Source organism: Phocoena sinus, chromosome 16 (genome assembly GCF_008692025.1).
Source record: "Phocoena sinus isolate mPhoSin1 chromosome 16, mPhoSin1.pri, whole genome shotgun sequence".
Taxonomy (NCBI): Eukaryota; Metazoa; Chordata; class Mammalia; order Artiodactyla; family Phocoenidae; genus Phocoena; species Phocoena sinus.
The window spans coordinates 36912682-36939465 of NC_045778.1; the positions used below are offsets into that span (position 1 = coordinate 36912682).

The following is a 26784-nucleotide window of genomic DNA, read 5'->3' on the forward strand; positions in this document are numbered from 1 at the left end:
GGGATAAACAAATGTGATATTCCATTCTGGTAGTGGGAGAGAGAATTAACCAGGGAAACATGGCTAATTCACTAAACTCACTAAAAGGGAGAAAGGACGTTGGCTGACAATTCATACAAAAACAAGTACAAAGGGCTTTTTATATGCAAAAAGCATACGTGTTCAAAACCACTTGTTGTAGGAAGACAAATTAAAATGTCAATTTATTACTTTACTCACCAGATTAGCAATGATCAAATTTTGAAAATTTACTGTGTTAGTGCGAGGGTTAGGAAACTGGTACTTTGCTTCTTTATTGATGAGAATGTCAGTTTGGGAGCAATTTGGCAAAATTTATCTCAGTTACCATTCCACATGCCCTTTGATCCATGCACTATATTTTAGGAGTCTATCCTATGACTGTACTGTATGAAATCATACGAGGATGTTTATTGCAGCATATTTTCAATAACAAACAACCCCAAACATCCTAAATGTCCATTGAGCAGTGACTTGCATTTATCATATTACCCAACAACTGCATTCCTAGAAATTTATTAGAGAAATTAAAATTTAAGTCCACACACAAACTGCATTCAAATGTTCATAGCAGCTTTATTTATAATATTTCTATTGATGACTAATTCACATACAATGAAATGCACAAATCATAAGTTTTACAATTCATTATGTTTGGCAAATGCATGCAGTCCTATAATCCACTCTTTATAAGATTTAGAACATTGCTAACATCCCAGAAAGTTCCTTTGTTCCCCTTCCAGTTAATCTTTGCTACATCACAGCATCCCCAAATCCCAGGACAATTAGTAGTCTGATTTCTTTCATCGTATATTAGTTTTCAACCATAATTCAAAAAGAGTTATGTGCTAAAATGTTCATTGCAGCTCTATTTACAATAGCCAGGACATGGAAGCAACCTAAGTGCCCATCGACAGATGAACAGATAAAGAAGATGTGGCATCTAGATACACTAGAATATTACTTAGCCATAAAAAGAAACGAAATTGAGTTATTTGTGGTGAGGTGGATGGACCTAGAGTCTGTCATACAAAGTGAAGTAAGTCAGAAAGAGAAAAACAAATACCGTATGCTAACACATACATATGGAATCTAAAAAAAAAAAAAAAGGTTCTGAAGAATGTAGGAGCAGGACAGGAATAAAGACGCAGATGTAGAGAATGGACTTGAGGACCCGGGGAGGGGGAAGGGGAAGCTGGGACGAAGTGAGAGAGTGGCATGGACTAATATATACTACCAAATGTAAGATAGCTAGCTAGTGGGAAGTAGCCGCATAGCATAGGGAGATCCGCTCAGTGCTTTGTGACCACCTAGAGGGGTGGGATAGGGAGAGTGGGAGGCAGACGCAAGAGGGAGGAGAAATGGGGATATATGTATACGTATAGCTGATTCACTTTGTTGTACAGCAGAATCTAACACACCATGGTAAAGCAATTATACTTCAATAAAGATGTTAAAAAAAAGTATATTAGTTTTCATATACATGGAATCACACACCATATATTCCTTTATGTCTGGCTTCTTTTGGCCAGGAACATGTTTCTGAGATTCTTCTGTGTTGTAATGTACATCAGTAGTTCATTTCCTTTTTATTGCCTGTTAGTGTTCCATAGTATGGATACACCACAATTTGTTTATTTATTCCTCTGTGGATAGATGTTTGGATTGTTTCTCATTTTCTTCTTTTAGAAAGAAAATGGGAAACAATCTCATTTTTCAATTTTAGAAAGAAAATGAGAAACAATCTCTTTTAGAGATGAGTTTTCACTCCTTTTGGATAAAAACTTAAAAATGGAATTGCTGGATCACACAATAGGGAATATATTTGAATTTATAAGAAACAACCAACTATTTGCAAAAGTCTTTGCACCGTTTACTTTCTCACTAGCAAAATCGATGAGCCTATTTGAAATTTTTGATGATTATGCAGTTTTTTTTTTTTTTTTTTTTTTTTTTTTTGCGCTATGCGAGCCTCTCACTGCTGTGGCCTCTCCCGTCGCGGAGCACAGGGTCCGGACGCGCAGGCTCAGCAGCCACGGGTCACGGGCCAGCCACTCCGCGGCACGTGGGATCCTCCCAGACCAGGGCACGAACCCGCGCCCCCCGCATTGGCAGGCGGACCCTCAACCACTGCGCCACCAGGGAAGCCCAATTATGCAGTTTTTATGTGAGTATTGGCTATATTCCTTTGTGAAGTGTTCTCTCAAGACTTTTGCCCATTTTTAAATTGGGCTTTTTATTATTGAATTGTAGAAATTCTTTCTTTTTCTCCAGCGTTATCAAGATATAATTGACCTATAACATTGTGTAAGTTGGAAGTATACAATTATGTGTTGTAAAATACTTATCACCATAGCATTAGTTAACACCTGTATCACATCACATAATTACCGTTTGTTTTGTTTTGAGAACATTTAAGATCTACTCTCTTATCAGCTTTCAAGTATATAATGCAGCATTAAAACCACAATCACTCTGCTGTACATTAGATCTCCAGAGCTTATTCATCTTATAACTGGAAGTTTGTACTCTTTGACTAAGAGTTGTACGAATTCTTAAATATTCTGGCATCAAGTGCCTTGTTTGGTATGTTTTGTGAATACTTTCTCCCAGTCTAACTGGGAGATGGATCATTTTTTAAAAAAAATTATTTACTTTATTTAGGCTGTGTTGGGTCTTTGTTGCTGCGTGCGGGCTTTCTCTAGTTGCCGCGAGCGTGGGCTACTCTTCGTTGCGGTGCGCAGGCTTCTCCTTGTGGTGGCTTCTCTTGTTGGAGAGCATGGGCTCTAGGCGCGTGGGCTTCAGTAGTTGTGGCTTGCGGGCCCTAGAGCGCAGGCTCAGTAGTTGTGGCACACGGGCTTAGTTTCTCTGCAGCACGTGGGATCTTCCTGGACTAGGGATCAAACCCGTGTCTCCTGCATTGACAGGTGGATTCTTAACCACTGCACCACCAGGGAAGTCCTCTATTCATTTTTCTACTGGCAAAGTTTAAAATTTTGGTGAGGTTCAATTTATCAATGTTTTACCATTGTAGTTACTGCTTTCTCTGTCTTGTCTAAGAAAAATTTTCTTATCCTAAGGTGAAGATATACTATTTGAGAAGCTTTTAAGTTTATTTCTATGATTTATCTCTAATTTTTCTTTTACCAGATGCACATTACATTTAATATTTAAAAAGTAACTAATTAAAGAAAAACATGTAGGAGTCAGTAGCCTTGAAGTCCAAGGTGTATCTTTATTGTGTCCAGCCAGGTGGCCTTGGGCATTTGCCTCCCCAGGGAACAAAGTGGGCTAAGGAGGTGAGTGCAGCAGTGACCCACTGAGGGTCAGTGCAGGTAAGTTTTTTTTTTTTTAACATCTTTATTGGAGTATAATTACTTTACAATGGTGTGTTAGTTTCTGCTGTATAACAAAGTGAATCAGCTATACATATACATATATCCCCATATCCCCTCCCTCTTGGGTCTCCCTCCCACCCTAACTATCCCCCCCCCAGGTGGTCACAAAGCACTGAGCTGATCTCCCTGTGCTATGTGGCTGCTTCCCACTAGCTATCTATTTTACGTTTGGTAGTGTATATGTCCATGCCACTCTCTCACTTCGTCCCAGCTTACCCTTCGCCCTCCCTGTGTCCTCAAGTCCATTCTCTACGTCTACGTCTTTATTCCTGTCCTGCTCCTAGGATCTTCATAACCAAGTGTTTTTGAAATCTAATTGGAGAAGCTTACTGCTCCGCAGTGAGGACACTCCAGAAAGCTGATATATAAGAAAACGTGGAATTCCCCGGACCCAGTGCTGACGAGGGCCAGGGATCCCCCTCCACAGCGCCTCAGCCCTCTCCTCCTGGGCAGTGGGTGTCCACCCCTTTCTGCTAATTCGAGTCTAGGCCAGCTTGGGGCTTCCTGCTGCACCCATGCAAGGCTGGGCTCTGCCTGCTTGTGCGAGGGTGCTATTTGCTCTCTTGGGGGCAGAGGAGGCTTTACAATTCACATACAGTCACACAGGGAGCTGGGGAGGAGCGCAGAGCAGTGACTTCACCTAAGGTGTGGAAATGTCTGCCCCTGCTGGTGTGTTCCTTCAGAACACAGATCTAGGAATGGGAACAGAGGAATAAAGGCAGCCTAGGAAGGGGAGGAGGGGCTGAAACGAAGGGCAACATGGGGCAATGGGCCCCGGTCAGACTGGCAGAGGGAGACCCAGGGAACATGGCAGAGTCTGGCGTTTGTGGTGAGTCGGTTCACCCTAGGTTAATCAGTGAGGGCCTATATCGCAACAGGCCAGGGGCAGAGCTTAGATGACTGACTTCTGTTTCAATTAGGATCAATTTATGGCAGGGTGGGATGGAGGTGAGGGAGGGGAAACTTATCTGTGAGGAGCTGCAAACAGCAGACACAGGGGCAGTGGGATAAGGCAGTCATGACTCACCCATGGCTAACCTGGTCACTCTGGCAGCAAGGCGTTCTGGGAGTAAAAGAAATACTGAGTTCTGGAGAGGAAGGCTTGGCTGTAAAGCTGTGGTCCTGTGTCAGAGCTGACTGGCCCAGACAGAGTGAGGCAAGCGTGTCCAGTCAAAACTGAGTGTCAGGCACCCCCAGGTTTTGGGTCTGGGAGACGCTGATGGGAGTCTAGCTCCAGAGTACATCACAGAGGTGGTGTAAGCCTTAATCTCCAAGCTGGTAGCCCCAGAATTCCATCACAGCACAGCCCCAGGGCCAGGCCCAGAGCCAGGAGCAGGCTAGCAGGGGAACAAAGGTATCCCAGGCCACCGGGGTATCAGACAGGTCCACTTTAGCCCAATCCCATGAGGGAACTTGGACACCTACTCAGGGCCATGGAAGTCCCCAGAACCTCACACTCAGGCTCAGGGCTCACAGAGCTATTTCAGAATTTATGGGCTGATGGTGAGAGCTATGGAAATCAACATCCACTCCTCACGACGGGGACAGAGATGCAGTGGCCTGGGGCTACATCACAACTACATAGAAAGATTTCACTTCCCAGGATCAGGACAGAGAGTGTCCAAACTCAGCTTCCCCCTTGGGAATTATCTCCAGGACCACAAAGCACTAGGCAGGAAAGGTGGTGGGAGTTGCTGTCCGTAGCGGCAATAGCTTCGGCTCTGGGCTCCCATCCTCCAGACTCACGCAGGCACACTCACCTTTGTAGCGCTGCCGGAAATCTTACTAAGTTCCATCCCAGATGCCCCTTGCCTGAGCCCTGAAAGGCTCCGGTTGCCCTGGGAGTAGTTTGAGCTTCTCAGCCTGATACCTCCCTGACTTGGCCGCTGACATTTTTATCTTTTGACTTCCCCACCATTCCTGCAGTCTGATGGAGACCAGACTTCTTGGATGTTTGCATTCCTCCCTCTGCCTAGAATGTTCTTCCCTGTCCTGTCTAACTGATAAGCACTGAGTCATCCTTTGAGACCCTGCTCAAGCATCGCCTTCTTTATGAAGACGTACCTGGCCAGCTCCAATCTGGTTGCAGTTAGAATGCTTGGCGGTAGTAACAGACAACGTAAGGTGTTGACCACAAATCTATTCCTCCTTTTGCTTCTTACCAAAGTATCCTGATTTTGTCCAAGTAGTCAACCCTCAGCAAAATGACCCCTTGCTCAAGGAGGAAGTAGAAAGAGGCCAGGCCCAGCATGCTAGCCCTGTCCCCCTGGTGGCAAGAAGCCAACACTGGTGGGCGTGTGCTCGGTTCTGGCCACTACCCGAGTGCCCCATGGGTTGGTGGTCAGGTGTGATGAGCTCTTACAAAGGGGCTCAATCAGGGATTGATTCTGCTGGGCTTGTTTGTCACTGCAGTGTCAGAAACTGAAACAGGGCCCAGTGCCAAGTAGGTGCCAAAAGAGTTGCAAGAAGCTGCCTTCCCTGTTAGATCCTTTTCAGGACTGTTTTCATTGGGTTGGCTGAGCAGGCATCCCTCCTCGGGGGAGTTCACAAGGCCCAGAGTGTCTTCTCAGAATCATAGATGATGAAGGACTGGCTCAGGCTCGATGGCTTCTGTCCTCCCGAAGTCCATGCTCTTGTTTGTTGTCGTTTGTTCAAAAATATTCACGGAATGCTGGCTATGTACCAGCCACTGCATGTTCACAAATGAACAAAACCAAGCTCCTGCCCTCAAGGGGCTTTTTGGAAGGAGACACATAAACAGATAATTATCCTCTGATGTCATAAGGGCAGTGATTCTGTGCACTAGAGAGACTTCTTGGTTGCTAACAAGAACATTCTCTCTGGATAGTATAAGCAGAAAAGGAATTTATGCAAGGTCATTTGATAGCTCACAGAATCCAGTACCCAATGAAAACGATGTCTCAATCACGTAGTAGGACAAACTCTGAACTCAGGTGACTAGAGCAGCTTCTGCCCTTCCCTACCGGGCATTGCAATGGAAGAAAATGAATCCAGTTTCAGAGAATGGGAAACCTTGGATCTGAGGATAGCGAGGAAGTCCATGAATATATAATGTATCATAGAGAGTTAGAAAATAAAACAACACTTTTCGTTATAGAACCACGAGCAGGGCACACATACTCTCTCATTTTCCTTCTTTGCTGAAATCAAACTGACCAGACCTCCAATTGCAAAAGTATTGTACTTTAGGAAAGGGTCTGTTTTCATCAGAAGTACCCCAATGCTTATTCCAGCAAAAATGATTTGGAGGTAGAGGACACTATCAGTGTCCTGGCCAGGTTCCCTTGCCAGTCGGTGCCCCTTTCCCCCACCAGTGGCCACAAGAGTCAGCTAATAACACCTAGCTGGCCCCTTCTCTGGAGAATGCCCTCAGGTAGACAGGAGCCATCTCACAGGGCAGGCACATGACCCCCCAAGCTGCTCTAGCTGTGACCCTGGGAGGAGAGAGCATCTTTCCAACCTGAGGAGACCTGCTGCTTCCACCCTGTGGGGATGGGGGGAGATCCACTGGGAGTGACAATGAACTGCACGGTTCTGCTAAACAGATTTCCTTGCTGGGCACATAGTTGGACATCACCACGTTTCCTAGGCCGTCTCCTTGGCTGTAGCTTTCTTGAGGTTCCTGTTCGGGGTGGGTCACAAGGGAATCTTTTGCCCAGAGAACCAGCATTCCAAAGGATTGCAGGGTGGAGGGATCTTCTAAGTCCTTTCTGAAGGGCTTTGCCTGAAAGTGACTCAGTGACTCAGCACTGGAAGAAAGTCCAGTGGGGGGACTTGAACAAAAAAAGAAAAAAGAATCATTACCACCCGAGAGCCTCGCCCGAGGCCTGACAGACAGCCCCGAAACCCAGGAGTAAGGATGAGGCCTGGCCCTGCAGGGGTCCCTTAGACCCTGCTCCAGCCCTACAAATAGCAGCCACGCACATGGGGCAGTTGTACTGCATGAGTTGTTCAATATTTTAAACCACTTGTTCAGAGTTTAAGAGAATGGCCACCAAATTCTTTGACATTTGTCCCATTGACAGATGGGGGCTGTGTTTCCTTCCCTTGAAGCTGGGCTGGATTGTGATGACTTTGACCAATAGGGCATGACGGAAGTGATCTGTGTGAGGTTTTGTCACAGAAGGAAATGCATCCCTGAGCTGCCACATAAGGGCTTCCACTACCCTGGGCCCCAACCCTGGTGAGGTCACATGTAGGAGTGTTAGGGGACAGTCCCAGCTGAGCCCAGCCTTCCAGCCGTCTCACCAGCACCCAGCACGTGAGTGAAGAAGCCTCCGATTCCAGCATCTGCCCTAGAGTTCTCTTGACATTTGGGTCTTCCCGACAGAGTCTCCAGACTTGCTGGAGCAGAGACAAGTTATCCGCACTGGGCAACAGGTCTGAATTCCTGACCTACAGAACCCAGGAGCATCACAAAATGATGGTTTTCTACCACTACCTTTGAGGTGGTTTGAAAGCAGCAATTGCAGCAGGGTTTCCACCCCTGCAGGTAAAGGTAAGGAATCTGAGGCTCAGACACACACACACACACACACACACACACACACGAAGTGATTAGGTCAGAGTCACAAGAGCCAGTGCAGCGCAGAGCCAGAATCTACCTCTCCTCTGTGAGAGCTCAAAGCCCCACTGATCTGCCTCACTCTTTGCTCCCAGGTATTTCCTCCCCAAAGCTGCATATTAACCTGCCCTTTAATAAAGCATCATTGTTATGTGGTGACCTGCATGGGGAAAGCCTGGTCCTGCCCTACAGACCCCTGGCGGGAGCTGTGATGAGATGCTTGTAAATGAATTGAAGTCCCGCCGATGTGGCGTGACATCTGGACCTGACATGGACCTGTATAAACATATTGTCTAGCCCTGAAAACAAACACACGATTCTCAGGGTTGCACTCTATAAAAGTTTCTAGTTTGCAAACTAGAAAATGTTTGGAGGAGTTGGCCCCAAACCGGGCTTTAAGAGGGACAGTTGAAGGGACTGGGGACATTTAGCTTTGACAGAAGAAGTCTTGGCAGAATATGTGGGCTGTCTTCAGAGATCAGAAATGTTGTTAATGGGAAAGGATAAGCTTTGTAGCCCTAGATGGCATAGTCTGGAGAGTAGACTCTATGGGGTAGAATTTGGCTAATCAAAGCGGTCCTACTTTGGTCACCTCTAAAAATCCAAAGACACTTACGTTCCAATGTACAAATCTTTACTGTTCTGAAAAGCACAACACAGGTATCTCAGCTTCTCCTGCAACCAGTTCCTATTGCCATTTGGTGAGGATTAGAGATTCTCCAGGCTTGCATCATGGGAGGAAGGAGCACTAATTTGATCAAGGACTAGAGAAGCCCAAGCCTCTTAGAACACAGTGTCCTTGTGTCAGGCCATTAATTTTCAGCTTTCTCTGTTGGTAGGATGATGAGAGAATTTTTCTTCTACTTATAGCCTAGTATTTTAAAATGAAGCTGGTGAATGAATGTTGGTGATAGCCCACTTGGCCTGGATATATGTGTTCCTTTCTCAGCTGCCCACAAGCATGTGCTCAGAAACAAACAGGCTCTCACGGCCTTCTCTGGTTGCCTGAAAGAGAGGCATATCAGCTGAGACACTTATTAAAATTCCATATTGTCTGGTCTATTCTCTGCAGATCTCAGATTAGTAGATGGGAGTGGGCTGAGAGCCTAGGGGACTCTGTGATCAGTCAGGCTTGGGAAGCTCCTGGGTAGGGAGAAAGAAATCATCACGAGCCCCTGTCGACCCCTTCATGCTGAGGTATTTGTCAGATCAGATATATGCTAAGGTTGGCAATGTGCTCACACCTGAAAATGACTTGGGAAGACAGTGGAAGTAGGAGCCCCAGGCTGATCCTTACTTCTGGGTCAGGGAAACTGGCTGGAAAGCACTGGAAGCTGGGAGATAGAGGATTGAAAGCTGTGCTGTGGTTCCCCCAACCCCCATCCCCATCCATGGCCAAGGCTGAGCAAGCAGGACCCAGTGGCTCCACCTTCTTGGCCTTTGCTCTTGTCCTTCTGAGCCTTCAGGGGTCACTGCCCACCAGGTTCAGCAGGGCATTCTTATAGTCGCTGCTTGTGTCTTCCTGAGGACAGGAGGAATGTGAGAATTAGAAAGGGGGTTGGTTTGTGACATTGGCTTGACTTGGAGTCACCTCCATCAGGAGCAGCTGCTCTTATTACTAGGAGTTGTGCTTCTCTGGGGGAGACCTGGCGCATCCCTCTACAGGTTCCTATGCCACAGGCCCCTCACTGTCACCCTTCTTTCTTTGTTTTCCATTTCAGGCTGTTTCTATTGCCACCCCCAATCCCCTACCACCTACCACCCCATTCTGAAACATCTTAAAGCAGAAGTGTCTTTTTAGCATATTGTAAGCTATGTGTGTCTTGGAAAGTGTAGTGAACAATGGACACTTGTAGAATAACTAGAGGCTTGACTTAATAGCCAATGAAGACTTAGGGATATATTTCTCATGACTTGACTTCTGTTATTGAAGCCGTCAAGGCCTCATTTGGTATTAATGGCTGGAAGAGCTATTTCTCTTGAAGTTATAGCAGTGTGATAATCGCTGTGTTTTCTCAGCTCTAGAACGTTCACTAACTGGAATCAGGTTAGGCAGCCCACTGGAGCTCATGTGATTTATGTCCTTAAATTTTTGCTGTCAGGACTACCTGTATCTCTATTTGAATGCTACGCCTCGACTCCTACTAAACTATTTACTCTCACTGACTCTTCAGATACGGTTCCTTCTGCAAGGATTCGGTGTGTCATTTTCAAAGGGGCAACCATAACTCAAATGCAAAGCTAACTTTCTGGGTGAAACGTACAGGGGCCTCCACCAGCTACACCGACCTCCTTGCTGATCCCTGTACGTAGCACACAGCAATGAATGCAAGAGTGTGATACCCACTGAGGAGGGACGGACACGTGTGACTTATGACACTGGTCACGGCATTCAGGTTCCCCAGTAAGGTCTCTGTTTAAAACTGCTGTTAGAAATGGGAACTCATGGCTCACCATGATCGTGCTGCTGAGGGTCTTGCCGTACATCTCCTTGAACCGACACTTGATGAGATTTAAGTCAATCTCACTCCTCGAAACGATGTTTCTTATCAGGGTCCCATCGTGAGTTCCAGCTCCCTGGATAAGACACAGCAGTCAACCATCACTTCTCGCCTTCCTGGTCCATCTCTGCGATAACGGACAAATCTATGTTGGGTTCAGGGGGCTTTCGTAGGGGATGGAGGTACAGGAGTGAGCCTCCGCTTTAGCAGTGAAGCACTGAGAGGGATGCGCTGAGGGAGGCGCTAAGGGGTCCCTTGATCTCTTCTCACTCACTGCTCGTTTGTCTCTTATTAGACGCCAAATGCCCCAGATGGCAGTGTGTGTTTGATTTGCTACATCAGATTCTAGACTGCTCTAGGAATAAGGCCTCTTCCTAGGGTAGCAACATCATGAAATCAGCTTAACTGGCCAATTCACATGCAGGACCCTCCTACTCACTTTCATCCTTGATCACTCTCATGTCAGAGGGAGCCACGTGACCAAGGGAATCCCATGCCCTCTCTCATTTCCTGGCCAGATGTAGCCAGAGAGCTTGGGGTTCTTGCTTCAGGTGATCTTAGCAACCATCAGTCAGAGAAGGTGGGCTGACTTTAATCTCCAGGAATTATTTTCACTATCTATCTTCCATTGTGGTTCCAGATACCAGAGCCTCCCCTGATATGAATGTCTTGAACATCTGAGCGGCCAGTGCCGCCTTTTGGACAACAGGCAAACCCAGACGGGCACCCTGGCACACGCAGCGTTGTTGAACTGCTGTGTGTGGCAATCTCCCTCTTAAACATGCCCGTTCAAAGGATGCCTTGACCTCCTGGCAATCCTGACCTGTGCTTTGTCAAGGAGGCCACGTGGGCAATGATGCATAAATAAAATCATGAATAAAAAAGACAATTGCACTGGCTTGGACTCAGATCAACACTTTGCCACCTACTAGCTGTGTGACCTTGACTACAAGCCTTGGTTTCACCCCCTCTGGGAGGGCAGATTACTACATAAGTTTCACAGGATTGTGGTGAAAGTTCACTACCATGAACACCTGTTGAATGCACCTACTCAAATTCAGCCTTCAGGAGCTGTGGCTTTCCTTCCCTAGCTTGGTTTGCCCTTTGAGAACTAAAATCATTCTGGTCCACAAGAGGCTGGGATAAGAGGAGACCCAAGTGTCGAAGACTTGGGTGGTGGCTCTGAGCTCCTTGGCTTTGCAGCTGTGCCGTGTAGGACTGAAGGTCAGACGCCCAGAAGACAGAACAGTTACCTTCATGGCATAGTAGAGGCGCTCTGCAAAGTAGCTGTGGAGGTTCCGGGTGCATTTCACTGGCAAACAGGAAAGTTCTGTTAGCAACCAGAGGTTGTAGGCGACATTGTATACATGTTTATTTATTTATGTCTTGCTTTGGGTCTTAAGGGTTTGTGTTGTGCAAGTCTTGGCCTATTTATCTGTGCTCTGCCTAGTCCTAAAATGAGAGGCTTTGTGTCAGGAGGGGTGGGGCAGGGAAGGAAGCCCAGGGCACTGGGCACAGGTGCAAAGGCCGAGAGTAGGCAGACAAAAGGGCGAGGTGTGAATCGCACTGGGACCCACAGGGCTGGTCTGGCTCATCAGAGCACAGCTCCACCAAGGGAGTCCCTGGGCTCTTACATTCCAGACACAGCTTCACCAAGAATCTAGCCACACAGCTCCATGGAGGAGCCACCGTTGTGGTGACCACTGGCCTCTGAGTGCCTGCTTTACATGTCACCTCTCAGAGGGCCCCTGCAGATTGAATTCTCCTGTGAAAGATGGGTTTTGGACCCAGAGCGAGAAAGCACCCAGGGCATCTGGCCCTATCCTCGCTTTCATGGATGCTGTTTCAGAGACTTGGTGTCTGGGTGGGGAGGTTGGTGTTTTAATCCAAGGTGGCAGAAAGAGAGAGGGCTTTGAGGGAGGTAGGCATGAGTTTGAACCCTGCTTGATGGCACCAGGTGCCTAGTGACTTGATCTCCCTGCCTTGCACCATCCTCACGTGTGAAGTGAGTGATGAGTCTTCAAGGATAAACAAACAGGAAGTGCCCAGCACACCAGGGCCTGGCATAGCCTTGCTTTTCCCTGCCTGTAGATTTTATTCAGGAGTTGTTTAAATCGGATCCAGAGGCTGCCTTTGGAAGCTGAGACTGGAGCAGGAGGCATGCTTAGATGCTCCGACATAGGTTGGATTTATCACAGCAGTCAAAGGCAGCTGGGAGAGTCAGATGCCCCAGTTTACCCCCGTGGACCAGGACACACTGTGCAGCTCCCCTGGCTGCTCGGCACCCAATGGGCACAGCCTGGTGTGGAGGTGACCTTGGCTCCATCATGGGAGGGAGGAGGGAAGGCCCTCTGCCCTGGGCCTCAGTTCTTCACTCTACAATGACTCCGCTCCCTGTCAACTTTGGCTCTGGACCCCAGGATGTGCTCTGCAACCTGTCCTCCTACATGAATCTGACCTCATGCTTCGTGGAAGGTTCTCAGTGTTCCCCTAGTGTCAGACCACCGATCACTCAGTTTGGATTCCAACTACACATCATCATTTCTTCAATCAGCAACTGAGGCAGGGACCAAACCCCTGGCTAAAGTCCAGCTAGGTGACTTCTTCAGGGCTTCAGTCAGAACCGGAATGTTCCTTGTGCGGCTGCTGTGGGTGAACCAGGCCCTGGGCCCCGCACAATCCTGCACATGTGTGCACACACACAACTCTCGCGCACACACTCACACACTCGCACACGCAGTCTCACTCGCACACACATGCAAGCACACACACGTGCACGCACTCACGCACACGCACATACATGATGACACACTCATACGGCACTGGGCACTCTGTGGGCAGCACAGAGAACAATCTCTGGCACACTGAGGACACCAGGGTCTCCCCTAGTAGCTCCAGTGTCCTGGGTGAAGGGTACATGCTGAGAGTGGCGGCTGGTGTGGAGGTTGGCTTTGAAGGTGAACATAGGGACCCAGCACTTGCTATTGCACCCTGGGCCCTTCGCCCTTTGGTGCTGCCCCACTTCTGAGCCCCAGGGCCAGCGGACACACGTGAGCCCGAGCACGGAGCTCCGTCTCTCACCCACTGTGAGCATGGCCTCCTCCAGTGAGCCGTGGGTCTCACTCTTGATGCTGTCCTCAATGCTCTTGCTGGCGATTTTCTCATAGTCCTCAAACACTGTGGAGAGACGCCTTCTCTCAGGGGACATGCGCATCTCAGCGTGACGCCCCCCCAGCATCTCAAACAGGAGACTGCACGTCAGTGCACCACCCCTGACCTCCACTTGGCCGCTGGGGAAAGGGTCCAGGGCTCCTTGGCTCCTTCCCCAGCTCCCTGGTTTGACAAGGCCGCGCACTGGGCGTTCGGTGTGAAGGGAGGGGACCTCCCCGCCCCCCCGGTACCTCTCATCAGGTGTGTGGCACTGCGCCCGCACAGTATGCTGATGAATTTCATCTCATCGGTCCCACGGATCTTCTCCCCCGCTGCGTAGAGATCCTGGCATCGGGACACCCACGACAACCAGTGAAGGCGAGCAAGGGGGGTGAAGAACAGCCCCCCATCCACCCTGCCAGGGTGGCATTCTCCTCTGCTCGATCATCTTTTTGACTGGGAGCCTGCTATCCCCGTGGTTAAGTTCTCTTCTCGATACCGGGCTGCTCTAGGAACTGTCCCGCCTCCCCTCTGGGGCTTTGCTCTGCCTCTGGGCACCTTCAAGAGCTCTGCCAGCAGGCAGACCTATAGAGAGCTGAATGCACACATCTGGGCCTCGGAGGCCCAGCATCCCTGGGTTCGTAGGCTGTTCCTGCCCGGGCAGAGCTTCAGTGAACCCCACCCAAATCAATCTCCTTCCTCCCCTCCACCCTCACTTCCCTTTTCAGACACCAGAGGGTAAAGGCCTGCAGAGAGCTGAGCCAGGGCCCAGCCTAGCATCAGAGAAAACCCCCGTGGGCAGAGGGGCTGGGTGAGGCTTTTAGGCTTCAGCACCCCGGAGTCTAGATGGCAGAGGGTGGGGTTCAGGGTGGCCTGCAGGGCAGAGCTGCTGAGGGGTAGCCTTACCTGTGCATCTTGCAGGGCCAGTCCTGGGTCCACGAAGCCACACAAGTCATCTCTGCTGCCCTAGGAACAGAAGAGGCGACTCTGTAAGGCAGGCTGGCTGAGCAGAGCAGCCGGGACAGAGAGGACAGCCAGGTAGGAAGGCAGGCAGTTATCCTCTCCAGGCCTTGGCCTCTCATCCGTAAAGGGAGAGTCATAAGGAATGTCCCGTAAGGAGCTGCGGGACTCAGTGAACAAAAGTGAGCCACGTGCCTGGCATGGGGCCTGGTGGGAGGGACCTGCTCAGTGACGGGCCCTCTCCTACTTTCTGGAGAGGTGCAGGGGCTCTGCCGTGAGGACACTCCGAGCCCGCTGGGATGTACCCAGTGAGCCCAGGCCCCAGTGGCTGTACCACACCCTTGCCCCCCACCCCACCCCAGTAGCTTTGCCCAAGAACCACTCTCTGAGGGGGATCTGTGGGGATCCCCCAGACAAGGGGCTCCCAGGAGCCTGGGCTGTGATACCTGCAGGAGGCACACCAGGATCCTCTCCAGGTAGCCGCTGGTGTCTGCTTGGATGTCTTCCTCCAGGCTGGACCAATAGTCTGCAGGGGATCAGGACCATGAGGCTCAGACCTGCTTCCCTCCTCCTCGCCCCACTTCTCACCCTTTTCCTGACTAAAGCCTTCCAGGAGAGATGAGTCCTTGGCACAGGGAGAGTTTGCTCTGTCCAGGTGTCTGAGTGGCAGAGGCTCCCTGCTGGTGGTTGTTCAGACCTAGGAAGCAACATGGGTTGCCAGCCAAGCTCAAAGCACAAAGATGGGCCAGGCCAGAGAGCCAGGGGCTGCTGATTGAGCCTTATTTCATCACGTGGTTCGGCAAAGCCAGGAACTTCCGGTGGACTCCCCACCAGGCAGACATTGTGGAGGATGGGCTTTGCCTCGCAGCCCACGAGAGCTGGCTAGGGCTCCACACCCACCACTGCAAGGGGGCCCTGCATGGTGCCCAGGGTCAGCCTGTGCCTGGCCAGGAAGGTGTCAGCCCCGCCCACTGCTGACACAGCCAGCGGCCCACAGTGCTGCCACACTGTCAAGGGGCAGAGAACTTAATGGGTGCATGCCCTCCCCCTCAGCAGCCCATGCGCTTAGGGAGCTCAGAGACGGATCCCGACTCATATCCAATCTCACTGTCAGGCACGGGATTTGGCACACAGAAGGTGCTCAGCATCTGTGTGTGGAAAAGCCCAGAAAGAATCCTTTCCAGTGTGGCCCAGTACACGACTTGTCTCTTATTTGCCGCTAGGCTGCCAAAGCTCATGGTCATTCCCAAGCTAGCCTTTAACTCAGGGCCACATCATCCCTCTTAGCAGGCCCCTTACCCTCCTCATATGCCTTCATTATCTCCTGCAGCTCTTTTTTGGTCCGAGAAGCCAGGATTTCGATGATGACGCCCTCTCTGGTTCCTAAGCCCTGTGGATAAGAACCTCTGCCTGCTGGAGAGCTCTGTCCACACCCTCCTGCTCTGTCCGCACCCTCCCTCCTGCTCTGTCCGCACTCTCTTTTGTCAAGAGGCAAAAGGAAGAGTCCTAGGACGAACCAGTTAGCGCTCTGCTGGGGGGCCTCTGCTGGAGGATGTTACTGGGGGAGATCACGTGCATTTGTCTCCAGTGGTGGATACTTGTGGGCAAGTGATGTGATGGGAGAGCTGTGTCTCAGCTCAGCCCTCTATAGCTGAGTGGTCCCAAACAGGTCACTCCACCTCCCTGAGCCTGAGGGTCCTCATCAGGACACAGGGATAATAAGCCACCCCCACCCCGAAGGTGGAGATAATAGATGTAAAATGCATGGCATGTCCACACAGTAAGTGCCCTTTCAATTTTTCTTTTTTTTTTCCTGCACTGTGCAGCATGTGGGATCTTAGTTCCCCAACCAGGGATCGAACCCGTGCCCCCTGAATTGGGAGCATGGAGTCTTAACCACTGGACCACCAAGGAAGTCCCTTTTCAATTTTTTTTTTTTTTGGAGTAAGTACCCTTTCTTTCTTTCTTTTTTTAAATTAAATTAAATATTAAATTTTTTTATACAGCAGGTTGGTATTAGTTATAAGTGCCCTTTTTTTTTTTTTTTTTGCGGTATGCGGGCCTCTCCCTGTTGTGGCCTCTCCTGTTGCAGAGCACAGGCTCCAGACGCGCAGGCTCAGAGGCCACGGCTCACAGGCCTAGCCGCTCCGCGGCATGTGAGATCTTCCCGGACTGGGGCACGAACCCGTGTCCCCTGCATCGGCAGGCGGACTCTCAACCACTGCGCCACCAGGGAAGCCCTATAAGTGCCCTTTCAATGGAGATGATTACTATTACTTGGTCCTGACTCCTTCTTAATCATCTTCAAATGCAAAAGGAGCAGTGGGAAGTAACGGGAAATTGGGGGACCAGGCACGAGACAGCAGAGGTTGGTTCCTAATTCCTGCACACCTGGTCTAGCAATGTCCTGAGAAGGACGAATTTTGGCTCCATCAAGGCCAGATGATGGCGGAGGCCAGTCTGTGTTTGGTGGCAGTCTGAGTGATAGGGACAGAGTAAAGGGACAAAGAAAGTGATTAAATAGTTAATCCCACTAGGGCATTGTCAGTAGAGAAGAAAAGTATGGGAGACCCCTGTCAGTTAGTGATCACTCAAGAAACCAGGTTTGCTTAACCACAAAACCAAGCAGGCTTGCTTAGCAACAAAACCGTGCAACAGAAGCATGGCCCCCAAACAATAAAACAATGGTGGGACGAGACCCACATCCCGCCCAGTGAACTCAGTAAGTTAATGATTCCTAGAACATGCTCCTCTGCACACTAAAAACAAAAATATAAGGAAAAGGTGACATTATACTGAAACCTGAGATGATTTACCATATTTTAGTATACGTCACATCCTTTTTGCTCATGTCCATTGCACCGCGACAGTCCTGGTTTGACCATGAAACAAGAAACAAGGGACAAGAAAACTCCCCTGCCTGACATGGAGGAGGGAACTGATGATAGAAGCGTGAAGCCTACTCAAGAACGAGGAAGAAGGTGGTCTTCTCCCCCTCCCCACTCTTCCTTTGATTATGAAACAGTAGGGCTTCCCTGGTGGCGCAGTGGGTTAAGAGTCTGCCTGCCAGTGCAGGGGACGTGGGTTCGAGCCCTGGTCCGGGAAGATCCCACATGCTGCGGAGCAACTAAGCCCGTGAGCCACACCTACTGAGCCTGCGTGCCACAACTAATGAAGCCCACGTGCCTGGAGCCCGTGCTCTGCAGCAAGAAAAGCCACCGCAACGAGAAGCCCGTGCACCACAACGAAGAGTAGCCCCCGCTCGCCACAACTAGAGAAAGCCCATGTGCAGCAACGAAGACCCAATGCAGCCAAAAATAAATAAAAACAAAAAACAAACAAAAAAACCTGTAGCCCACTAAGTTCTTGGGGTGGCACCCTCTTGCCCACCTACTTGTAAGCCCCACAAGCGTCCTATTCTAATAAATCACTTCTTATCTATCACTTTGCCACTCACTGAATTCTTTCCGTGCTGAGATGGAAGAACCTACGCTCTACCAAGTCCCGAAACATGTTGTATGATTTCACGAGCAGCAGGCTGCAAGCTCGCTGGGCTCGTTCCAAACAGTGGCTCAAGGGGAGCTCAGAGCTCCCCGTGCCAGGCTTTCTGGGGAAAGCAGTCCCGGGCATCGTTCCCCCACCCAGTCCTTGTAAGTGTTTCTGCCCCCCCCACCCCCCGTCCCACTTGCTTGGTTACCTTCATGGCGTCGTACAGCTCCTTGGCTTCGTAACTGTATGGAGTGTACATGAGGGCTATGATGAGCCTCTCGAACTTGGCGCTCAGCTCCGACTTCAGCGTCTCGATGAGATCCTAAGGCAGGAGCAGGGAAGGGTGGTGCTCTGTGCGCTGTGTCCCCTGGAGTGCAGGCAGCGGGTGCTGGCTGGGCCCAGGGGCTCTGGCTGGATTTCCACGTGGGCTCTGCCACACGCTGGTGCTGGCTGGGGCTTCTTGGGCCAGCAACTCAGCCTCTCTAAGCATCCTTACCCTTTTCTGTGAAATAGAGACCTTGGTGCTCCTGCTTCATACCATTGCTTAGGCGATTGGTGGAGAGATGTCGAAATCCCTCTTAGCGCAGCGCCGGGCACACCATGAGCCCGAAATACAAGTCTGTCATTAAGCTCATCAAGTCCCTGTCACTTAGCCCATAGACAATGAATGAGTGAAATGAATTAAGGAATCTATCTCACGTGTGTCTCCTTCTAAGGGCACTTATATTCGCAAGAAACCACAAGGCCACACCCAGCTGATCTCCCCTCACAGCACAGCGAAGGACCAAGGGCCTTGTCAGACCTGGATTTAAACCCCAACCTTGCTGCTTATAGGCTCTGGGATCCTGGGCAACATCCTCCACGTCTCAGAACATGAGTTTCCTCTGACGTCGAATGCAGAGCATAATGCTTCGTTGTGAAGGTTAAGAGAGAGAAATTATTTTTTAGGAGAGCACGTTGGTTTCTCCCATGGAGTGTTTGGGCTTCATCATTCATCTTCCTGGGTCAAGTGTCCACATTACCAATGTGTGCTAATGGAGGCTTCCAGCCACCACGGCTCTGTGTGCATTTATTCCTGTGTTTAGCTAGGATGCCGATGCCTCGCTCTGTCCTGGGGGCGGTGGGAGGAGGGACAAAGGGTCCAGGCGGTGTGCTCCCTGCCCTTGGATTTCGCCTGTGGCAGGAGGGAAGGGGCACGGGAAGAACAGCTCCAACACGAGGAGACAGTCCTGCGGCACGGCACAGAGCAGAGCCCGGCCTGCATCTCTGGCGTGTGGGAAAGAGAAGGGCCTTCCAGTCTTGGGGAATAGGACAAGGAAAGCATAGAGGCAGGGAAACAGCTCAGGGATGGGGCCATGGAGCAATTGTAAAGGAGCGAGTGAGAGAGAAGGTGGGAAAGGAGGTTGGGGCCAGACATCAGAAGGCTGGACCAAGCCAGGGCTGTGGGGAGCCATCAGTAAGATTTCAGAGTTAAATCTGATTTTCAGAGAAACAATGCATCATGTTTTTAGTGTATGTCCCAAATGCCCCATGTTGCCAGTGGGCTGGGCTCTAGACCAGCTGGACCTCATCCAGCAAGGCCCTGCCTGCAAGGCTGTCTCTGGCAGCAGTGGTGCCTACAGCCCCCCGACCACAAGTGCCCCCCTTTACCTTGCCAAACTGAGCCATGAAGGACTTGGCGATCTGCTGCCTCTGTGCGTTGCTTCTCTGTGTGAGCACATCGATGATGGCCTGCTCGTTGGTCCCTGCAGGGGGCACAGTATGAGCACCCTCATTGCCCCTGGGGGACTGATGAGGGCTGGGGAGGAGGGAAGGCAGCTGCTTGGTGGCCAAGCAGTGGGGACGCACCACCTGGAAACTCCCAAACCTGATGATTTTCGTGGTGTAGACAAGACAGAAAATCCATCTGTCCCCCCCATCCACACAATATTGGGGTACAGCCAGGCCCAGCCTCATAGCGATAGAATCTGAGGCCCCTCTGGTTATCTGATCTGCTCTGGGCATCAGCTGGAAACTCCGGAGCTCAGGCAGCGGGACGTTCTGCCCTGACCTCCCTTGTGCTGGTGGCCATGGGGGAGGATGGGGACAGAGGGTCCAGAAAACTGGATCTGAGTCCTGGCCCAGCAGCTGGGTGAGTAGAAGCCTCACCTCCCCAAGCGTCCACATTTTTCTTTGGGAAGTGGAGATAATAATAAAGATTTCACAGGGAGCAGAAGACGGAACATGATTTCTCAGCTTGTCTGGGAATGGCAGTTTTTGTTAATGCCCCAATTCACCAGTCAGAGCCAGTTAGAGGGTAAATCCTGCCTGCGTGACAGCATGAGGGCTGTCTGGGCCGGGTTATCCAAACCCCAGCGGGCCTCCGCCAGCCCTTTCCTGCTCACACACAGGAAAGCAGGCGCTGGAGACAGGACGGTCAGCTCTGCACAGCTCCCAACATAGTCCCATCCGAAATTCAGTGACACGCAGGGTTCAGAGCTCTCGGGGCCATTTTATGAGGGAGAAAGCGCAGGCTGAATGGGGGGAGGTCTCAAGGACTCGCAGGAACACACAGCAGATGGCCTCCCCCCCCCACCCCCATTACTCACAACTGCCCTCCCCCCTCTCCAGTCTTGGGAGTCTGTGTAGACCTGTTCTGGGGAAGATGGGCCCTGTGTGATTCTCTGGGTGCCAGAGGATTATGGGGAGACGCTCATTCCCAGGGCTGTGAGCAGAGGGGTCTTGAGCAGAGTGGGCAGAGCCCCAGAGAGTCACGGGGTTCTGGGTCAAGGCCACTCACCGATCCCCTTCATAGCTTTGTAGAGGGTCTCTGCGTCGGGGTCTGGGTTGAAGTGGGGACTGCTCTTCACCGAGACACCCTTCTGTTCAATCTGCAAGAGAAGCCACGCCTGCTCAAAGCAGGAATGTGGGGACGGCAGCGCCCCTTGCAGCCCGCCCAGCAGGGTGAGCACCAGCTCGGCCCCTGCAGACCAGCGGCTGAGCCTCCATCCGTCCTGGCCCTGCCCATCCATCCAGGGTGAGGGGAGGCCCAGGAGAGGCCACAGCTTCTGGACATGCTAGTTTCCATCAGGTCGTGCTGAGGAAGGGGCACCTTTGTCTGCTTTGCACTAGGTTGCCATATGGTCCTCTCAGGTCAGGGCTGCAGAAGACCCACGTGCCTATTAGCCCCATGGCCAAGGGGAGGCCTGTCCTGCCAGCTCAGCCCTCAGGCTGGAAGGAGGGGCCTCCTGAGGAGGACTGGGTCGGCGCCACCCGGCCACCCTAAGAGATGGAATCCCAGCTCTCAGCCCCAGTGCCAGCCCTGGGGAGTTGGGGCTTGAAGGCTCAGACGGTGTAGGGAAAGACCTCAAAGGTGGATGGCACTATGGCCACTGCCAGAGCCTCCGTGCTGACTGTGGGGCAGCAAGAAGAGGCTCTAGAGACTGGACTCCAGCCTTCGGTGTTGGGAGCCTCATCTGTCTCCTGAGACTCCCACAGCCAGCTTCCCCGTGGGGACCACACCTCCACCCGCTCCTACACACCCAGCAGCCCCGTGCCACGCCTCCTCTGTAGCTCTGGGTCCTTAGATCCACAGTTGGCCATTTGTTTTCTCCTTACTTGCACTTCCTGGGTTTTTGTGACGATCAATGGACTTTAAGGAAAAAAATAAAAACAACCAAAAAATTTGGAGAGATAGAGTTGGGGTAGGGGGCCTGGCCTGAAAAAAGATCAGCAGGGGTTTGGGGGGCCGCTGAAGAGGGAGAATCCTTCAGAGTCCAGTGATGGTTTTACTGTGGTGACAGGGCACAACAATGGAATCTCCTAGGAGATCTGTGAGGCCAGATGACCCAGGGGCTATTCACTCAGAGGCGTTAGCTGTGTAGGGAAGGGTACCCCCAGAGACAGTGGCCTGACTGTGAGGGATTGCTGGTTCCCCTTGGGGCTCTGTGGGACTGCCTTGTCTCTTGTGCAGAATGGCCGCAGAACGGCCCCTTGTTTTAACAGGCTGGCGCCAGCCAGAGCCACAAAACCTCTCCCATCCCCGCCCCGTCCTGGGGCGTGGGCTCTGAATCAGGCTGCATCTCTCCCAGGCAGTGCCATCTGAGGGCAGGCAGCAGGAAGGGACAACCCTGCTCAAAGCTACAAGGACAGCAATCAAGCAAGGAAAGGCTTAGTGGAGCTGAACACGCTGCCTCCCTACTCCTTCTATCCACCCCTCATCCACTCATCTACTCTTCCACCTACCCACCTACCAATCCACTCATCCATGCATCCATCCATCCAGGCAGCCAGCCATCCAGCCATCCAGTCAGCCAGTCAGCCATCCACCTATCCAATCACCATATCCATCATTTTTTCCTCCCTTTCTTCCTTCCTTCCTGGCCCTGGTCAGATCCTGAAAATACAGAGCAGCTTCCCATCCATGGTATATCTGTAAGGATATTTCTTTTGAGTAAAAAGTCGTTCCCTATCCTTTGCTTGAATTTCAAATATCTGGTGACAGATTTTCCTACTTTATTTCTTAGTACCATGTTTCACAGAAGAAATTACGAGAAGTAATCCCCTGTGCAAATTTCATCCAGAGAGCCTTTGTGGTCCCAGATGTTGCCCAGCTGCATGCACGCATCTATTGCATCCCTTTTTTGTGGAGTCATGGGCAGCTGTGACTACTGTCAGTGATTTGAGCACCTCCTATGTGCCAGGCCTTGTGTGTTAGAGGCTTTAGGTGCTTTAGATGCAATGCTCTTCTTGCTTTCTCGGCCAGTCACACTAGGTAGCTATGAATGCCCCATTTTACAGCCTGGGCTCAGAGCGCCTGGTTACGCAAGGTGCGCAAGGTTACGCACCTAGTAAATGGTGGTGCTGGATTTAACCCACAGCCTGACTCAGAAGCTAAGCTCTGTCTGCCGCCCCCCTGCTCTCAATGACTCAACCCTTCCCAGACATTGAGTTTGCCCGGTACCCTTCGCTGAAGGAAACCTTGCCCACAGGGATGCAGGTCGTTTGTGAGCATGGGGTCATGTCAGATCTCAGTGCTAAGCTCTGGAGGCTACCCAGGAGGGGCTCTCCCCCGTCCCTTACCCCAGGCTGGCACTCAGGGGGCTGTGCAGCAGTGACTGACCAGGCCATGTGTGCCAGTCACCATGGAGTGGCCTATTCAGCGGGTCTGAGGTTGGGTTCCGGTGGCAATGTTTGTAACTAACGCCCTGGGGGTTGTGATTTCATTGCATTGGGGAGCCCCAGCCTTACCTCCCACGCTAAGGTGTTAGGGGGAAAAAAGACAAATTTCTGGGAATCAGACCCCTCCCTAGTGGGTGGTTCTATCTACCCACTCCCCACCCCATGTTGCAGGAGGGGTCTGCCTAGGCCCTTGCCGGGTCTTGCACAGAGCAGACTAGTCCAGACAGGAACATTTTCACTGAAAAGGTGACTCAGCCTGGCTTGTGACTCTGTTACGTGTCTGTGAAGGTCTCAGGGGAGCTGCCACGCCTTTGCCTTCCCCCATCACAGGGCTGCCCCGGAGAACTTGGGAGGCAGAACTTCATCTCCACAAGAGAGGCACAGACAGGCCCCCCTCAAGCTGATCTTTCATGCCCCTTGGCTGCCCTTGGCTTGTGGGTGGCCGAACCCCATAGAGTTTGAGCTCTGGCGTCAGGTTGCTCAGAGTCTAACCCAGACTCCAACACTTCGTAGTGTGGCAACCTTGGGCACCGTCTTAGTCTCCTTGTGGCTCCGTTTCTTCATCTGTGGGTAAGGATATTGGCATCTATATTGTACCGCAGAGGTGTACAGAGGCTCAAGTGAGATATTGACAGAGGAAGGTCCAGGGCACAGTAGGTGCTCAAGGAATGTCATTGTTATCCTGTCAGGTTGTCATCCAGCCTCCCTGCAAGGAGGTTTCTGCCTGCCTGTCTGGGTGGGCCCCAAGGATGGGCCTTTGCCCCGTCCCACTGGGAGCAAGGCCCAAAGTCAGGCCACCTTGGGCAGCAGCTGACTTTGGAAAGTGCCCAGCACTGGACTCTCCCTGCCACGTCTGCCTCCTCAAAGCCTTGTTCCCCATCAGCCAGGATGAAGCTGGAGGCCTCCCTGGCCCTTGCCCTCTCCTGGCTGTTTCGCTGGGGCCAGATGGCTGCCACATCTTGCCCCTGCTCTCTCCTCTCTGTCCCACCTGTCCAGGCCCAGCATGTCTGAATCTGAGGGCCCCTGGGTTGTGACGTTTGTGACAAAGAGATTTCCTGAATTAGGATAAGCCCGGGTCACCCACTAAGACTCACAGAGAGCCTGGGGGCAGGGACAGAGAGAGACCCCAGTTCACACTAGACCCCCACCTGCTAGCTGTGGGACTGTGTAAGTTACTAGATATGGCTGAGCCTTGGTTACCTCATCTGTGAAGTGGAAATAGCAGCCCTGATATCCCAGGGCTGCCTGGGGATGAAATGAAGGGACGTGTGCGGAGCACACGGCGCTGTGTCTGCCCGGGGGCCATCACCTGCTCCTCATCTTCGTCCCCCTTTTGTGTTTTCAACTCCTTAGCATGAGACAGCGTCGGACTCAAACCCAGATGAAACACTCCTGAGAATCTGTTCATTCACTGGACATGGGAGACTTGGGGGCAGGATGTGCTGTCCCCTTAATTCAGCCATCTGTCACTGTAAATTTCACTCATGGATTTCAAATGTGGAAGGCCCCTGTGGCCCAGGTCGTCCTCCCATCCCCTGAGAAGACGTTGATGAGTCCTCTAACATCAGCCTATTCAATCAGGTGACTCTCCAGCTCAAGGTCCTTCAATGGCTCCGCATTGCTCTCAAGGTGGAGCCCAAGCTCCTTAGCCTGCCATGCACAGCTCTGCAGCACCCGGCCCTGCCTGCTTCTTTAGGTGCATTTCCCCCGACCCTCTACCCTCCCATCCAGGACCCTCAAGCTTACTTCTCTTTAAAGCCAAGCTTCCCAGTCTTCTGAACCTTTGCACATACTGTTCCCTCTTTAAGGAAACATCTGCCTGATTCTCCCTAAACACACACATGTGCATACACCGCACACACACACACACACACACGCACACGCACACACATGGACATATGACTCAACCATGACTCCCCCTTGTTTCCAGCAGCCTGACCCCTCCCTTTGGGCTCCCCCAGCTCCTCAGCTTCCCCAGGTGCATTTCAAGTTTTCTTTATCTGCCCATCTCCCCTGTTCCCATCCTGGCCACCATGAATGCCTCTGGGACCGGGGCAGTATCTCCTTGTCTTCCTCCCCAGGGGGCAGCCCAGTCCTGTGCCTGCCCCGGCAGGAAACAGAGGGTTGCCCGAGCTGACCTCTCTCTAGGCCAACACCACGAGGGAACCCTCCACCTCCGCTTGCTCCGCACTTACCCAGGCTTTCCACCAGGCCATCTGGTTTACCTCGGCGCGCCTTTTGTCAGGGAGATGAAGATGCACCGGTCAGGCCTCCCTCCACTCTGAGACTCTGCACACTTGGCCCTGCCGCACTCAGAAGAGCGGGCGGCTTGGGGTTGGGTGTGGTGGCACCAGCATGCAGGCCCCAGGCCCCACCCCGTACCACACCTGCACACCCCGCCCTCCCCCCCCCCCCCCACCCCCCCCCCCCCCCCCCCCCCCCCCCCCCCCCCCCCGGGCTCTGGGCTCCTCCTGCGGCTCTCAGGCCCCACCCTGGCACCGGCCCAAATGCCCTGTGGAAACACACCGCTGGCCGCCAAATGTCTGAGCTGTGGCTGTTACACAGACTGGGAATGCTGAGCTCCAACCTGTGAAAACCCCACTTAGCAAACATGGGTCTTCCTTCAGTCTTTGCTAGACCTGATCTATAAAAAGGAGTCTATTTATTGCACGGCTTCTCCCCAGTGAACGATATAATGGGGAGCTCTGCAAAGGACATAAAATAATGGCAGCCTCCGCTGGTTGGGGCGTCTCTATGCCTAGATCCCTCTTTAATCACTCTGTGCACTCTCTCCTCTTTAATCTTTGTCACAAAAGTTAAATGGAAACTCCAAGGTTTAGATAGTTGGCATAAATCACACTTCTGGTGGGAAAAAGCCACGTGATCCACCAGGCCTCTTGGACTTGCTCGCTCTGCCACGGGCCCTGCAGGACACGCTGGCTGCCAAGGGAGAGAGGAACGTCTTGGAAAGAGGTTAATTTTTTCCTTTCTGGAGTTTGCCTTCCTTGGGGCTCCTGCCTAGAACATTCCTTAGCACCACTCTCCCCATGCCACCCCTTAACCTGCCCTTCAGGGTAAAGACCTTGTCTCAGCGACTACCCGGTAACCTCTCCATCCTGGGGTTACTTCCCCAGGGCTTCCAGAACCCCCATTGCTCCTAGGGCCCCAGAGAAAAACAGCCCCACGCTGGTGCGACTTGCATTCAGTGAAACCTCTCAGGGTGTTGATGAAAAATTAATTGGTTGATCTAAGAAAGCAATGGAAAATTTTATTCGAGCCAAATTTGAGGATTATAACCAGGGAAGAGCATCTCAGAAGGCTCTGAGAACTGTTCCGCCTGTTAGAAGTCAAGGCACAGCTATATAAGTCTTTTGAGACAGAGGGCTGTACATTAAATGACGTGTTATTAATAGTTTACGCAATCCAGATCTAAGTGCCATGTGACCCCTTACAAGATCAAGAAGGAATGTTATCTTTTAAGGAATTGTCCAGCCTGTGCCAGGAGAATGTTGCTCTTTATGAC

At 51.4% G+C, this 26784-nt stretch overlaps 1 protein-coding gene across 2 annotated transcripts; it reads right to left on the reverse strand.

Moving 5' to 3' along the window:
• Positions 1–8618: 8618 nt before the first annotated feature.
• Positions 8619–25580, reverse strand: LOC116741715 (annexin A8). Of its 2 annotated transcripts, XM_032608660.1 has the most exons (12): positions 25457–25580; positions 20881–20971; positions 19752–19846; positions 18310–18423; positions 15912–16002; positions 15059–15138; positions 14559–14618; positions 13904–13997; positions 13584–13679; positions 11756–11814; positions 10456–10578; positions 8619–9523 (listed from the first exon to the last, which is right to left on the reverse strand). In XM_032608660.1, exons 1-12 carry the CDS (start codon positions 25475–25477, stop codon positions 9464–9466), a joined length of 984 nt encoding a protein of 327 aa, XP_032464551.1. In that variant the 5' UTR covers positions 25478–25580; the 3' UTR covers positions 8619–9463. The 2 variants fall into 2 exon arrangements, with proteins under 2 accessions (XP_032464551.1, XP_032464552.1); XM_032608661.1 differs by lacking the exons at positions 15059–15138; positions 15912–16002 and having other exon boundaries at positions 8677–9523; positions 25457–25547.
• Between the last annotated feature and the right edge of the window lie 1204 nt (positions 25581–26784).

Bases quoted from the DNA above. Each gene is read 5' to 3' on its own strand.
- LOC116741715 (XM_032608660.1), bottom strand. From the start codon at position 25,477: ATGGCCTGGTGGAAAGCCTGG. The intron at 18,424-19,751 runs GTAAAGGGGGGC...CTCCTGCCTTAG, and splicing joins TCATGGCTCAGTTTGGCAAG to GATCTCATCGAGACGCTGAA. The intron at 16,003-18,309 runs GTAACCAAGCAA...TCTTATCCACAG, and splicing joins AGCTGTACGACGCCATGAAG to GGCTTAGGAACCAGAGAGGG.